The 16,429-nt window shown below is 36.7% G+C and overlaps 1 protein-coding gene across 1 annotated transcript in view; it reads left to right on the top strand.

Moving 5' to 3' along the window:
* Positions 1-16,429, top strand: part of LOC129270250 (uncharacterized) — a 117,054-nt gene that overhangs the window by 29,514 nt on the left and 71,111 nt on the right. Inside the window, exons 14-17 of the mRNA XM_064106038.1 lie at positions 3,935-4,068; positions 10,943-11,197; positions 12,927-12,998; positions 15,631-15,660. Of these exons, the coding sequence (XP_063962108.1) occupies positions 3,935-4,068; positions 10,943-11,197; positions 12,927-12,998; positions 15,631-15,660 (491 nt within the window). The remainder of the gene's footprint in view (positions 1-3,934; positions 4,069-10,942; positions 11,198-12,926; positions 12,999-15,630; positions 15,661-16,429) is intronic.

The raw sequence follows: 16,429 nt of genomic DNA, 5'->3' as shown, positions 1-16,429 counted from the left end.
GTACGTATTCAACCAAATTCTATTTGTAGCCAAAACATATAAGTCACTGAACAGGTTTATCTCATTGGTGTGTAGACATAAGAAAATGTTCTTTATTCCAGAATCACAAATATTTACCTCTTTTAGTAAGCTTTAGCTTGTGAGGCTCTAAACTTTGTCAGACATTCGTACTAGCTGGTGCTGCTCCAGTAACAGCGCCAGCTTCGACAAAGGTCTACAAAGCATGCAGCCTTGCAAGCGAAATCTTACCAAGAATAGGTAAATTTTTGTGATTGTGGAGTAAAGAACGTTTTCTTATGTCTACACACCAATCAGATGAACATTTTCAGTGATCTGAGGAGTAAGTTTGGACAGCCAATTATCTGGAAAGTGTGTTAATGGGGTAATCCTGGTCAGCTTGGATTTGAAAAGTCGGAAAGTGAAACACAGGTAAAGAGCAGAAAACATTGTTACAAGAGCAAGGTTTACAATGCAAAATGATTAGATTAGCCACCAACAAGATCGACACCTTTTTCTTGCAGGTCAGAAAGATGTTATTTTTCAAGCTTTAACTCCACATAAACTTGAAGCTGTTGAACTTGTCATTGAACGGTCATCGGAAAAATAATTCTCTGTCTGTAAACTTAAGACAACAAAGCAAAGTTCAAAGGCTTCTGAAAAAAAGTACAAGACCGAAAAGAAGATGGCTTGGTTTTTTGTGGAACTCAATTTAAAATGTGCGTGGTTGTTGTGTTGCACCACAAGCTCACACAAGTTGAATCCACTGTACTTGAATAGGGTCTTGGTTTCAGTGTCACACCTAAGGATCTAAGTGCTGAAGACTTTATAGTAGCGGCAGAACAAGCTGCTTGCAATCTCAACAATATCAAGGCTAACCGTCTTAGGAATGATTTAGCATGCATTCTAAAAATACTAAGCTTCTTCAACCAAACATGACTTCAGAAGAAAGAGAAGCAATATCATTACAATTCTGCCTGCTGACAAGGGTAAAGCCACAGTAGACTAAAACACACAAGATTAAAAGGTCAGTAACATGCTTTAAAACTTATGAGATTCTTCTTCTGATCCTACCTCTTTATAAACGGAAGTTGCTAGCTTAATTAAACCCCTCAAAGATGAACAGAAAATATCAGCTAAGCAGTATGAATATCTTTACTCTTCAGGGGAAAATATTCCTTATTTCTACTGCATGCCTAAAATCAACAAAGGATTTCATCTTCATCCTATCACCAGTTATACAAGATCTATAGGACTTTTCTATAGGATCTTTGGCCCCAATATTTTGTCTCTGCTTGTCGGAAAGACAGTGAAAGACAGATCATTGTGTCTCCAACTGCATAGAACTTGCCCGGATTTCAAAGATATAACCTTCGAGGGGGAGAGATGGTTTCCTTTGATATTATAAGTCAATTCACCAACAACCCCATAGAGCAATCCGTTGCCATTGTTGAAGACAAGCTCAATCACGATGCACATTTAAAGAACAGAACTAACCCTACATTCACTGACATTATATAAGGCTACTCTGTTTCATCCTGACCACCACTTCCAGTTCGGTAGTGTCATACATCAACAAAGGTTTGGAGCAGCCATGGATAGTGCAGTGTCACTCATTGTGACCAACATCACTACTGCTCCAGATGACATCAAACCCAGACTCTGGAAGTGCTACGTAAATGATGTCCTTGCCATTGTGGATGAAAAACAGTATTTCCTTCTCATCTTAACCAAGTAGAGGACACCAGCAGTATCAAATCCACTCACAAATTTGAACAGGAAAACTGCATCTCCTTCCTAGACACTAGAATAGACACTAGAATTTGCAAAGAACCGTACTGTACAACCAAACACGTCAACTATAGGAAAGCTACCCATGCACACTGGCCAGTACCTCAATTTCTAGTCCCACCTCCTCCTCTCCACCAAAAGTTGGATGCTATCGGCACCCTTATGTATCGAGCTAGATTTAACATCACTAAGGAATTGCAGAGAAAGAAGACATCCAGACTTCTCTGAGAAGATTGTAGTTGCCCATACTGGACGTTCAAAAAGACCAACGACACTCACCCAAAACAGCAACCAAACAAGAATGTTAAAAACCCTAGTCATGATAGTCACAGTTCCTTATGCAGGCATGTGAGACTTCCACGTTTCCGTGAATTTCCGCATTTTTAAAAATTCATTTCCGCGCTTCTTTGCTCTTTTCTGCTATTTTTTCCTCTTTTGTTCTCCTGTTTCGTTTGATTGTCAGCCTTGCAAAACAGACATTAAAATATACATGCGTAATTTTATGTAGAAATATACATAATTGAGGCGATATTACTTGTAAAAACGACTGTTGAAATAGTCTAGCAAAACTGGTATGAGCTGGTTTTTATTGCATGTGTCGGTGATGTGCAACGGGACAGCGCCGTAGTAGTACCGGCACCCTATCCCGCTAGTGTTTGCTGACAGCCTGCTCATTTTGCCGAAGTCCTGCTGCTTCAGTTTTTCTTGTTGATCGGAGTGCTCGCGTATGATCTCATCGTTTCAGAATTATATTGGATTTATATCCGATTCAAATTTTACATTCTTAGCTCAGGATACAAATAATTTTTACAGTCATGAAGTACTTATATGTTCATAGTGGCGCACTAAATTTGAACTGATTTTTGAAAGTGGAGTGATTCACTAATCAATGACTTTGTCACGGAAAGAAGCAAATATGACTAGAGCTGGAATTGTACGGGAGTGTACGGGACATAAGCCACAGAGTTGATTGCTGAGGCCCGCTATATGGATGCGGATCGCTTTTTGAATTATTTTAACTGTGAGACTGTTCATAATATCAAATAATATGAAAGGAACTGGAAAAGCATTAAAGGTGAAGGGGGCTGGAAAAAGAAAGTAATAGACATGTAAGTATGTCATCTAATAACTACAGAACTGTATTCTTTTTTTTGTACAGTTTGCCAACTCAAAAAGTATCTAGAAATGTCACCAAAAGTATGCTTCAAATTGCACCATTTGACATACGAAATTCAAAAAGCGTCACGGCGTGGGAGGGGGGGACACCCCCACTCAGTCGCTCCGCTCCCTCGATTGTTGCAGCAAAATATTTTCCTCTTTTTTTTCTACCTCACTCACATGCCTGCTTATGTCAAATGGACCTCGGGAGCACTGTAGAGGGTGTACTGCATATTCAATACATCTACTGCCTTGAGACCTCACACCCGGGTTTCACACTAAGCTTTGTGCCCTTCTAGTACATCCCAAGGACAAACGGAAAATTGAGGACTGTACCGGCATGATTTACAAATTCCTTGCAATGACTGTGATAGTTGAAACGGGCAGCAAGTTTGGAACCAGAAAAAGTCAACATCAATTACAAGCAGATAGTAGTCCTTCACTTTTCACAAGAACAAGGAAAAAACTGGCATCTTCGTAGCAGAAAAGTCTGCTATCACTGACTATGTTTCCTTAACTAACCACTCCTTCAATTGGAAGGAAAATTCAATACTTGCTCGCAACGACAAGTCTACCAGATAAATACCTGAGGCTATCCACATTGGGGCAGAACCAAACCCCAACGGGAATAGAGACTAAGGAGATACCCTCCCTCCTCCATGTACAATCCTATTCAAGCGTAAGCTTACTAAATACAGGTCAACTTTGTGATTGTGAATTAAAGAACATTTCCTCCTCAAATGAATGTTTCTCTATTTGCTGTCTTGCCTGCATATAAATGATTTGAAGATGTATGAAAACAAGAATGGAAAATTTTACTGCACATAAATATTTGTGCTACGATTGAATCTTTTATTTTCATTTTAATATTTTCAAATATTTTTGAAAGGCTGGGGGTATAATTGGCCAAAGGTTGTGTGAGCTCACTGAGCTGATTTAGATGGCACTTTCATTCTTTTATTCAATTGTTTTATTTGTAATGTTTTAGAGTGATGTTTTGGACAGACTGGGGCAGTCGACCAAAGATTGAGCGAGCTAATTTAGATGGATCCAATAGAACAATCATTGTGGATTGTATCGGCACATGTGGATGGCCAAATGGGATTTCTCTCAATGACGATGGTAAGTAATTCACAATTTTTTTTCTTTTTTCCAAGTTGTTTTTCACACCAATGTCAGAATAAAGAGCCTATGGAAACCCAAGTAATCTGAAACACTCAGTCATATATGGCTTATTATATTCACTCGCGTTCGTAATCACTCGCGTCGCGTTGGTAATCACACGCGTTTTTTATTTTTGGCGATTTTTTTTTTCATTTCGGTGCGATTTTTTTTCTAACGGTGTCTTCAATGGGACAAACACGCTGGGAAAATAAAATGAAATTGAAATTCGAGTTTCGTTTTAAGCCGGCAAGTGCCTTAAATAAGATGTACTCGACTACTGTTTTAACATAACAAACAAGCAAATCAGCCATGTGGCTCAACTAACTTAGAATAGATCCGGACTTCTACTGTGTCTTATACGATATTTATATATAAATAATTAGAAATGTTATTTTATATAATAGTAATTATTTACAAATAGAATGTAAATTATATATAAATAATAGTTATTATTTAATGAATAATGATTATATAACAAATAATTGTTCTATATAATATTGGTACAATCGGCGCCTCATATATAACGTGGGATCTAACTCAGCTCGACTCACGTTAGCTTGCTCCATGCTACCGATGCACGTCGTGTCCGACCGCGGCCGGGTCCGGCCGCCTTGGGGCCATTGCATGCAGGCATGTCCGCATATGGGAATGATACGATGTAATATCGATGTGGCAGATATGGCAAGTTCCGACTAGGAGTCCTCGTATAAGACACAGTAGAAGTCCGGATCTATTCTAAGTTAGTTGAGCCACATGGCTGATTTGCTTGTTTGTTATCTTAAAACAGTAGTCGAGTACATTTTATTTTAAGGCACTTAATTGCCGGATTAAAACGAAACTCGAATTTCAATTTCATTTTATTTTCCCTGCATGTCTGTCCCATTGAAGACACCGTTAAAAAAAAAATCGCACCGAAATAAAAAAATCGCCAAAAATTCAAAACGCGAGTGATTACGAACCCGCACGCGACGCGAGTGATTATAAACTGCCGTCATATATACCTCTTTATGAGAAGTACCTACACATGTTGAGTTATTTCTGAAAAAAAAAACCCTGTAGTTGTTGACAGTTTTCAATCATTAAGATGCCATTGGCTCGTAGAAATTGCACAGTGGTGCCTTGAATCTATAACACAATCCATCCAGTAATATTATAAGGGAGAGAGAGTCATTGGTTGTGAGGAGCCAAGGGATTAAGTGATATTCTTGCCGGGTTCCACTGCAAATAGAGTCACATGAATAAATAACAAATAAATAACAAATATTAAATATATGTGCATCTGAGGGCATGTTTATGCTTCCACTTTTCAGGCCAGAATCCGCATTTTCATACGCAATTTATAGTCCAAAACATGGTTTCGTCCATGCTTACTTTCATTTAAACAACATTTCAGAATGCCGATCGTTACTTCCAATAAGGTGCGTTTCTAAACGTTGTTTGACCAGAATCAGGGTTTCTGGGGAAGTATAAACAGGACCATGATCGTAAAAGTTTTAAACAATGTCATTTGGTACGTGCTTTCGATGAGATGAAAATCTGCAGGCAAATACAGTTGCATGGTTCTATTAGAGGGAGTTACCTCCATGAAATTACCTCTCAATGTACATTTTCATTTGGTTCTATTACAGGGAGTTACCTACATGGAATTACCTGTCAATTTACATTAATTTTGCATGTATGAATAATGAATTAAGTACTATCACTATCATGGTGTACGAAGCTTTGTTGCCTCACAATATAGCTTGGAAAATAGGAAAGCTTACGATAGCAATTGCAATTCATACGAAGAACGATAAGTTGTTTCTGAAATTGTCTTAACGTATAGACCTCTATGATTAAGTTGCAATTCATATACAGTGCCAACTAGGCCGTCAAAGGCCCGGACAAATACCGCAAATCGCTGCAGAAGTAGCATGAAGTTTGAAGTCGTTCCTAAAAAGATCTCGCTCGATCCACATTAACACGCAACACAAATTCACATTCACGTGTTTAGTTGCTATGCTCCTCGCATCGCAATTATCAATGAATTTAACCAAACAACTCAATCTGTAACATAATTTAACTCACCTTCATGGATTTGGGCCATGCCCAGGGGAATTAGGTCCAATCGACATATATCCAAGCCTGCAGGCCATCAAATATATCGAGCCGATATCCACAGTTCTGAAAAATGACAGTGCGCCTCACTATGTTTTTTCTTTTCCGCGGGTTGTGTGTTTTGTTCTTCCTCGCGACACACACCAGACAAAAGTTTGATGACACGCGTAATTAAATGACGTCCTAGCGCATTTATTGTCTCTCACCAATAGTCTGGTTTTCGCGCGACGCCACACAAGTGCATGTCTTGTGCTAACAGCCCCCCTGTAGCTCCATGCATTATACGATTACGGTACATATTCTCATTTCACATTACTGCAAGTAAACAAAAAAAGGACAATTCTAATCGATTTATCAATTCAAGATACATCATTTACCACTTTTTCCTTAATTTATTCAATTCGCTAAGCGGAGAGAGATTTCTAAGAGTTTATTCAACAAAGGGAATTGTTAGCATATTTCATTATCTCCTTATATGGATTTGTCAATGACAAGATCTTTCGTTTATATAGCGCTTGGTAATCTATGCATGCTTATTGCCTTACCTCAAACTTGTCATAAACTTCTTCAGTATCTTCCCAAACAGTGAAGAAAAAAAATAATGAAATACACCACGCCAAATAGATTTGGGCAGTACTCAGACGCAAAGTGTATACATCAGATTCATGATTCCCTCATTGTGTATTATTTTTTTCACTGTAAAAATATATATATTTTTTTTTTACCACCACAAGGGTAGTTACGTGTCCAACCAATTTTGTGGCAGTATTTTACCCAATGCGGGAAGCATTTTGTCCAGTAAGGTTAATAAGCAGAAATTACTTTAGAGTGGGCAGCATTTTCATCACACTAGATAAACAAAAATGCCCAAAAGAAATGACCAATGTTGGTTGGACACATAATTACCCTCATGGAGCACTTTTACCCAATATTTTTTAGAGTGAATTTTGTTTTTGTCTCGCCTGCGTAGCGGAGCGAGACATAGGTATCACTATTTCCGGCGGCGTCGTCATCGTCAACAATTGTGTTGTACACCCAATAACTTTCTATAGCTTTGAGGTGGGATCACCAAATTCATACCAGAGGTCCATCTCTTGAAGGCACAGGTCAAGTTTGAATATGAGTCGAATTTGAATAAGGTCAAAGGTCAATGAACTTTCCATGACTGGCACTGTGCTGTGTTGTACACATAATAACTTTCTATATCTTCGAGATGGGATCACCAAATTCATACCAGAGGTCCATCTCCTGAAGGCACAGGTCAAGTTCGAATATGAGTCGAATTTGAATAAGGTCAAAGGTCAATGAACTTTCCATGACTGGCACTGTGCTGTGTTGTACACACAATAACTTTCTATAGCTTCGAGGTGAGATCACCAAATTCATGACAGAGGTCCATCTCTTGAAGGTGCAGGTCAAGTTCAAATGTGAGTTGAATTTGATTAAGGTCAAAGGTCAATGAACTTTCCATGACTGACACTGTGCTGTGTTGTACACATAATAACTTTTTATATCTTCGAGGTAGGATTGCCAAATTCATACAAGAGGTCCATCTCTTGAAGGTGCAGGTCAAGTTCGAATGTTAGTTGAATTTGATTAAGGTCAAAGGTCAATGAACTTTTCATGACTGGCACTGTGCTGTGTTGTACACATAATAACTTTTTATATCTTTGAGGTAGGATTGCCAAATTCATACAAGAGGTCCATCTCTTGAAGGTGCAGGTCAAGTTCGAATGTGAGTTGAATTTGATTAAGGTCAAAGGTCAATGAACTTTTCATGACTGGCACTGTGCTGTGTTGTACACATAATAACTTTTTATATCTTCGAGGTGGGATCGCCAAACTCGTAACAGAGGTCCATCTTAGTCATATAGCATAGTTTTGACATGCAGTCTCTTCATGACTGCAATATGCAGGTGAGACAACGCTTGGCGTTTGCCTTATTATCAACCATAGTTCTTTGCCCTTGCTGGATAAATCATAGAGACGGGCATGATGATGAAATTAATAATTACCTAAGAGGTCCTCTATATCGCAGGGAAAAAATAACCCGATGCTACATACGATTTCATTTTATTCTATTTACCAAATAAAACAAATATACAACATTCAAATAATGTACAATATGGATATGCCTGGTGGAATTACGATTGCTTATTTCATTAAAAATATAAAACAGATCGACATCTAACCAAATTCTGGCAGCTGTCAAATTCAAAAGGAAAAAATAGAAATGTTAAAAGTTGAATGATGGCCATGATGTCAGATATTCTAAGCCTTTAGTTTACAATAAATAATAAAAGCAGCAACAATAATAATAATAATTTACCCAGGAACCCACTTCAGCTCTTATAAACTGTTCATCCAGTGGGTCCTGCATAACATACAGTTGTAATTATCCTCCTTTGTTCTATTACATCAAGCGCCTGATGAAGGCATAAGGCACAGCTCGTTATCCCAAAGATTCGTTATTCCAAAACATGTAAATTCCAAATACCTTGAAGTTTGTTAGTCCCAAAATGTTAAAGGTTTTGTTAACCCAAACATTTGTGGCGTTATTTCGAAGGTATGCTATTTTGACAGTATTAATCCAAAAATAAACAAGAGTGTTTTTTTTTACATTTTCGGACTAACTAACCTTTGAACTAACAAACTTTCGAAAAAACTTACCTTCGAAATAACGCCACAAATTTACCCACATATAATAATAATAAATAATAATAATTAACATTTATATAGCGCTTAATACAACAGTTTCTAAGCGCATTGGAAAGAGAGAAAAAAAAAAGAAGTAACAAAATACAGTGAGAGAGAACAGGATATGGAATTAAGAGGACTGCTTAATGAGGTAAGATTTGAGGAGTGTTTTGAAAGATTCGACAGTGGATGCATTACGGATGGAGATGGGGAGATTGTTCCAGAGTTTAGGGGCAAGAGCAGAAAAGGCACGATCGCCGTAACGGGTAAAAGTGCGGGGTCCTAGAGAAAGTCGAAGGTGAGCAGTAGAAGAAGATCGGAGACGTTGAGTTGCAGAGGATGAGGGACAAAGAGAGATAAGATTTTGAAGGTAGGATGGGGCGAGACCATGGATGATTTTATAGACAAGGAGAAGGAGCTTGAAAATAATTCTATTTTGAACCTGAAGCCAATGGAGGGAGTAGAGAATAGGGGTGATATGTTCAAATTTCTTTGTGAGGGTTACCAGTCTAGCTGCAGTATTTTGAATTCTTTGAAGGGGGGATATACTAGATTGAGGTAAACCAGCAAGTAAAGCATTACAATAATCCAAATGGGATGATACAAAGGCATGTACTATACGTTCAGTAGATGATTTATCAAGATACTTTCTTAACTTCCCTATCTTACAAATATATAGGGTTAACTGCTGATTCAATATGTAAGATAATCATTGGCGAAACTTTTATTTATCCGAATTAGGATACATCTTGTCCACGAATGTATGTCATAAAATTATGGGGGTTTTATATCACAATGAAAGGGGGAGGGAGAAAGTGGGAACGTGACATCTAGGCAGCACACTCATTGCATATTCATGACCCTGTGCAAATACTTTAGCGTGGAGTAATCAGTATATGCAATTATTAAAGACTTAAAAACTGATCTTTTGGGAACAGGTGGAAAATTTCTCTCATATTTTGATTTTCAATGCTAACACAATTTACCCGTCAATTTCCTTCAATATTTTGGCCTGCGCAACGCCATTCAATTTGGTTTCAATAAATATGTAATACCAAAAGCTATGGAACCTATTATTCCAGAATCACTGCTTTTGATAATTAAAGTACAAAAAGGTTGTGCTCATATTCACAATATTTTTTTGAAGTATAAGTTGAAAGACTGCAAAAGTCTCATCAAATGGAAAAGATAACAGCTCGCTAAAATTGTCTCAAAACGGTATTCTGAAAGATGTCTTATCTCTGTAAGGATGTCCCCTATTTTATCTCTGATATGCCCAATGTTTCATCAACCATTCAATAAACTTTTTATATGCTTAGCTCAACCAATAGAAGTGTCTCTTCTGAAAAATGATTGAGCGTATTGTTGATATGGCTAATAACGCTAATGCTTGTGCGCTTCTATGCTAAAAATACATGTGGCTGTTCTCAAAGACATATTTTTCTATGAAAAGATTCATCATCTCGAATACCAATTTTTAATAGCTGAAAAGTCTACCAATGGGTTATAATGTCTTTGGAAAGTGTCCTTTTGTAAAACCTGATGTCCTTGCGGGAGGCAGCAAGAAATTAGTATTGCAGATGGACAAATATCACATGTAACATTAAGTTACAATAGCCTCCTACCTCTTAAAAATTTTCTTGTATTTTGCAAGGAAGTTAACAGAACGCAAAGATAAGAGAATTTTCAGAATACCTTTTATCTTGATAAGTTGTCTTGCGCACAGAGATATTTATGCGCCATTTTTAGCTTTACGCATAATTCTAGCTCTGACAAGCGCCCAGCAAAAGTTACAAGGAAATTTCCAAGAAAAGATACAAGAATTTTCAGAATACAGATTTTATTGTAACTCTGAAGATACAAGAATGTTTCTCTAAGACAATTTTCAGAATGCGGCCCCAGGAATGCCTACACCTATAGTTAGCTAGAATCAGTTTTAATCAAGGAACTACTACATGTATGTTGTGATTTAATAATCTATAAATCTTGTTTTAAGATTTCTTTTGTTTTTTATTTTGTTTTATTTTCCCCTTTCCAGGCACTTTACTGTATTGGATAGATAACTTTAATGATAAGGTTGAAGTTGTTGATCTATGGGGTGCAAACAGAAGAACCATTCTTCAATTGGAAAATGTAGGACCTTATGATATTGCTGTATTCAAGTCAAACATTCTTTGGACTGAGTTCGGGTCAGCACTATCACATGCTTGGACATATGCTAATGGCAGTGGTGTTGTTATGGACACTGCACTGGACGTGTTCTCCTCTCCACGGGGAATTCATGTTTATATAGGTAAGTTTGGAATATTATTCATACAGCACATCCCTAAAAATGTCCCTCTGACATATGGCTGAATTAATTCTAAAATCAGGTACACCTGTATTATTCTCAATTAAATATACAGATCTGCAGTAAGCTCATTTCATATTCTTCTATAAAAAAAATCATTGTCCTCACTTCAACATTTTTTAATACCAGTACACATTTTTTAATGTAAAGTGGTCCTTATCAGCCCATTCCAAGTTTGCAACTTTGTTGTATTTCTGCACTGTCTTTTGCATGTCAACCATTATTTGAACATCCAGTATCTAATCAGGGACATTTCCCTGATCTGACCAGGCTTATCAAATCACAAACGTTGGCATGATGAGACGACTAAGAAATATTCATTTTTGTCTCGTCCACCAGAGGAGAAGGCGAGACTAAGGGATCCAAATGTTGTCCGCCCGCCGTCCATCCGTGCGTCCATCACAAACATTATGACACATAACTCCGCAACCGTCACTTTTAACCACACTTGGATGGTAGATGTACTTTAGGACCTGCATGTAATATTTAAGTCAGAGGTCACATGGTACGGTCAAAGGCCATTTTGAAGTCAACGTTAAAGTTTACATGCAAGACTCTCTTATGACTCACAACTCCATAATCGCAAGTCACTTTTCACCCAAACTTGGGTTGTAGATGAACTTAGGAGACCTGCATGTCATGGTGCAGTCACAGGTCACATGGTAAGGTCAAATGTCATTTTCAGGTCAACGTTTAAGTTTATGTGAAAGCTAGACTCTCTTATGACACATAACTCCGCAACCATAATTCATTTTTCACCCAAACCTGGGTTGTAGAAGAACTTAGGAGACTTGCATATCATGGCGCAGTCAGAGGTCACATATGGTCAAAGGGCATTCTGAGGTCATTATGATGACATAACTCCGCAACTGTAAGTCACTTTTGAACCAAACTTGGATTGTAGCTGTACTTAGGAGACCTGCATATCATTGTGTTCAGAGGTCACATGGTAAGGTCGAAGGTCATTTTGAGGTCAACATTTAAGTTTATGTGCAAGACAATTGTCATTCCATCCCAGTTATTTTACAATGAACTTTTGATACAATTCTGTTGCGTGCCCTTGCAAATCACAATATTTCTGGGTACTTTCATAAGTGGGCGAGACACAACATGGCTTATGCCTTGTATGATTGATAATCTGTGAAAGAAAATAATTATGGAGCTGGGAAACAATAAGCTGGACAATGAAGGTCAAATCTGCAGTGTATCACACTTTCTGGAGGTGAACCCTCCTCACTTGCCATATATCCCATTCACAAGAATCATTGATTTTTTTGGGGGGAAACTATCTTTCTTGCAGCATTTTGTTCTTAATCATTCAAGTGTGGCCATATTCAGTGTGAAAAATTATTCTTGATACTGTATGTTAATGAAATGTACCTGATTAAAATATTTCAAATCAATCATGTACCATAAGTTCAATAAAAAAAATCCCTTCCTAATTCATTGTGTAAATACACCCCTATTAATATATTACTACAAAAAATTGACCAAAGTCAAAATGACTTGGGGTTTGACTTGGACTTGGCGCTATGGCCAAATGACTTGGGACATAGCTTGTCCTCTTGCCAAAACACTTGGGACTTGACTTAGAATTGCAACAAATAGGTTGGGACTTGATTTGCATGAAAATGACCTGCATACAACTCTGTTTTATATGTTTGTTTTATAGGAAATATCAGTGGCTTCTCTTTACCAACACCACAATTGCCAACACAACCACCCCCAGCAGAGTCAACAACAGGTATGTTTGGAATCATCTACCACTATGCAACTCATAACTTATCTTCAGTTTGGCTGTACAATACATGCCATGGTGGAAATTACCTTGATATTACTACCAACATTGGAAAACAGAAATTTACACAAAAATACCCCGATCAGACCTGAAAGTGAAATTGACAAATTATTTGCCAATCAAAAGCTTATAAACTACAAAAACAAAGCAATTTATTAAAGGTTTATACATTTATATTGCTTCTCAGCTGAATATTTTGCTGGAGAAAAGCTCCAAGTAATGCAGGATTGAATTTTGTGTCAGAATCGTCATGATTTCATAGAGAAGATTTGTTTTTCTTCACTTCTATCATATTCATATATCATAATTTTTTTTTTCTCTGTAAATACAGTAGGAAAAAAAAGAATTCCTAATCTTGAAATAAAGAAAATTGTCAATCTTTTTTATGTAGAAACCCATGCAATCACAACTTTCCTAACACAGTATGACACCATGGGATTCAGGTTTTGAAGAAGAAAAATAAAGCATATTTCCAAAACCTGATAATTTCTTTGGCTTTTGCTCATCCCGTTTTCAGTCTTGCCATAATTATATAGGCCTTAACGGTTTAATGAATAAACTTTGTGTAAGTATCCATATAGTAATAATGTTGATCCGATGACCATTTGAAGCTGTTTCAATTTTGGGGTCATATGGTCCAAGTTCAGAGGTAATTATATACATTCAGGGTTCCCAGCCCATCAGGGAAATCAGGGAAAATTATTTTACTTTTTTCCAGTCAGGAAATAATCAGGGAATTTGATAAAAGATACCTCAAATCAGGAAAAAATCAGGGAATTTTGTTTTCTAGAAAAGCTGGGAACCCTGACATTGGAATGTCTTTTTATCGCAATAACTGAAGATGTGTTTGAGGAATCATTTTCAAGCTTGACCCATGTATGTCAATGTTAGTTATTATTATCTGCTTTGACTTGTTTTGCACACCAATTTGAAGGTCAAAGGTTACACAGGTTGCAATTTCCAGATAACAAGGAAATTATAAGTGGTCTATTTCTTATTTATACATTTAGGAAATTTGATAATCTTATTAGATTCCAGAGTCACAAGGGAAGAGATCAAATGTCATTGAGGTTATTATTTGAGTATTTTAGAAGTTAGGTGTGTAATATATTATAACTGGCAGAGATGTATACTGACTGTTTAAAGTCTAGCCTCAAGGTAGATTTGAATTTTGTTATTTGTTTTATAGGCACCCCACCAAAAATTTAAACAGCAAACTACTAAAAAGCATTATCTTTAAATATAATTCATTAGCATTATTATCACAGACATTGCTCAAAACTTACAAAAAAAAATCCTAAATAGTGTAAAATAAGACTTAAATACTCCATAAAATGTGCTGGAAGTGCATGTATGCGCACTGTATACTAATAACTGTTTGCTATAGTTGCTAAAAATAGGCACTAGCTAGGCTACATGTCACTTTGATAGACAATCAGCTCAGCTGCCATTAAATGTGAAGATGCCAATGGACATAAGTAAACAATCTGCTTTGACTATTTGTGCACATGCACGAAAGCACATCTAGTTTCCGTGGGAGTACCTAGTTTTCATTATGAATTAATATTTTCGGGGGGGGGGGGGCTGCTTACCGATGAACTGTAGGGCCATAACCCTCTGTGCCCCCTTGGCTAATATGGAATTGATTGTTATGATCATTGTATTATAGGCACAACATAAACTTTAAAATTTAACAACTTCATTCCAGTGTTGGTACAGCATTACATGTAGTTTCCATTAAATCTTTGGTGTTAAAATACACTTTGTATCAAAAATTTATTCACACATGTGATATCTTTCCTTTATGTTTTCAGTGAATACCTGTTTAAAAAGTGAAACTATGAAATTGAGAATGAATTTCTATTAAATTTATTTACTTGCACTAAAAACTATGATTTTTACAGACGTCCCAAATACTGGAATGGTATCCACCAAAGCCTTAAACATAATAACAACGTACACACATTAAAAACACACCTTAAACTTTCATTTATTTAAGAATACCTTCCATAACACATGCAAATTCTCTATCTGGGACAATACTTTAACTCTCGATCCCTTTCCTATTTCCCATTCTAGGATGAACACGATTCTTGTTTCCATTAATTTAACCTCTTTCTTCCTTTTTAATTTGTGATGTTACTTTTTTTTTTATCTTGACCTGTTTTTTTTTTATGTTTTCTTTTGTCCCTCTCTTCTTTGTTATCAAAAACCCATAATGTTCTTCTTTAAAATTGATCATATTTACCCTACCTTACTTTTAATTGCCTGTGGTTAAAATCACTATTTATTTCCAGAAGGGCTTATCAATACAAGCTTTGCTTTATAAATAAGTCCCTCATTTTCATTTTGACCTGTAATTTTCAAATATTTCATCATCAAAAATGTGTTTGAAACTCTGACTATTTACCGATCACTTCTGTGTAGTATCATTTGTAACTGAAGTACCTATTATGACATTTATTCTGCATTGTATATTATGTATGTATGTGTTTGTTGTTATGTTTATTATCTGAAAATGAAAATGAAATATATTGAATCGAATTGAAATGTATGCTCCATTCTTTTATTTCCATAGGTCTTCCTAATACAACTATGGATATTTCAAGTAAGTACCAAGACAACTGCTCATTAATAAAATCTGTGATTTCTTTATTTTTCAGACTACTAGAATGTATTTGTGGAGGTGTCATGGTATAGTGGTTCAGTCACTTGACTCTTAAACCTATGGTCAAGGGTTCAAAAAACATCCGGCGCTAATGTCCTTTGGCAAGGCACTTATCCACGTTTGTCACTTTCCACCCAGGTGTTAAATGGGTACCCAATAGAATGTGAAAGTCAATATGATTAGATTGGCATGTGTGCACCGATAAATGGTTTCCTTGCCAGGATACTCCCCAGGGAGTGGAGGTGATCACTTTATGTGTAGAACAGTGATGGATCCTATGACCGGGGTAATAATACCTACAATGTACTTACAATAATATTTACAGCACTTAGAAACAAAAATGTGTGAAATGCTATATAATATACAAATATACCAGGCTTTGAGTAAGTATAGCGGGAATTATTCATCCGAGGTTGGACTGGCATTACTATAGTAATAGTGATTATGCCAGTACAGCCGAGGATGAATAATTCCCTCTATACTTTCGAAATAAAGGCATGGTATATTTGTTTTATATCCTACTTTAGTAAGTTATAGAAATAGATCTTGATAATCTAGTTCTTGTACTCTAAGTTCATCCTTTTTTTTATCTGAATCAAACCAGCTGCGCTGACTGACCTACTTTTCCTGAAGCGCTTAGCTACGCGCTAAGTGCGCGGAACGCGTATTAGTGCTTGCGCCATCATGATCTGTGACGTCAATGATGGAA

The sequence above is a fragment of the Lytechinus pictus genome, chromosome 10 (assembly GCF_037042905.1).
Source record: "Lytechinus pictus isolate F3 Inbred chromosome 10, Lp3.0, whole genome shotgun sequence".
NCBI lineage: Eukaryota > Metazoa > Echinodermata > Echinoidea > Temnopleuroida > Toxopneustidae > Lytechinus > Lytechinus pictus.
Note: the sequence above shows the minus strand (reverse complement) of the source record. Positions and strands in the feature narration are given on the sequence as shown.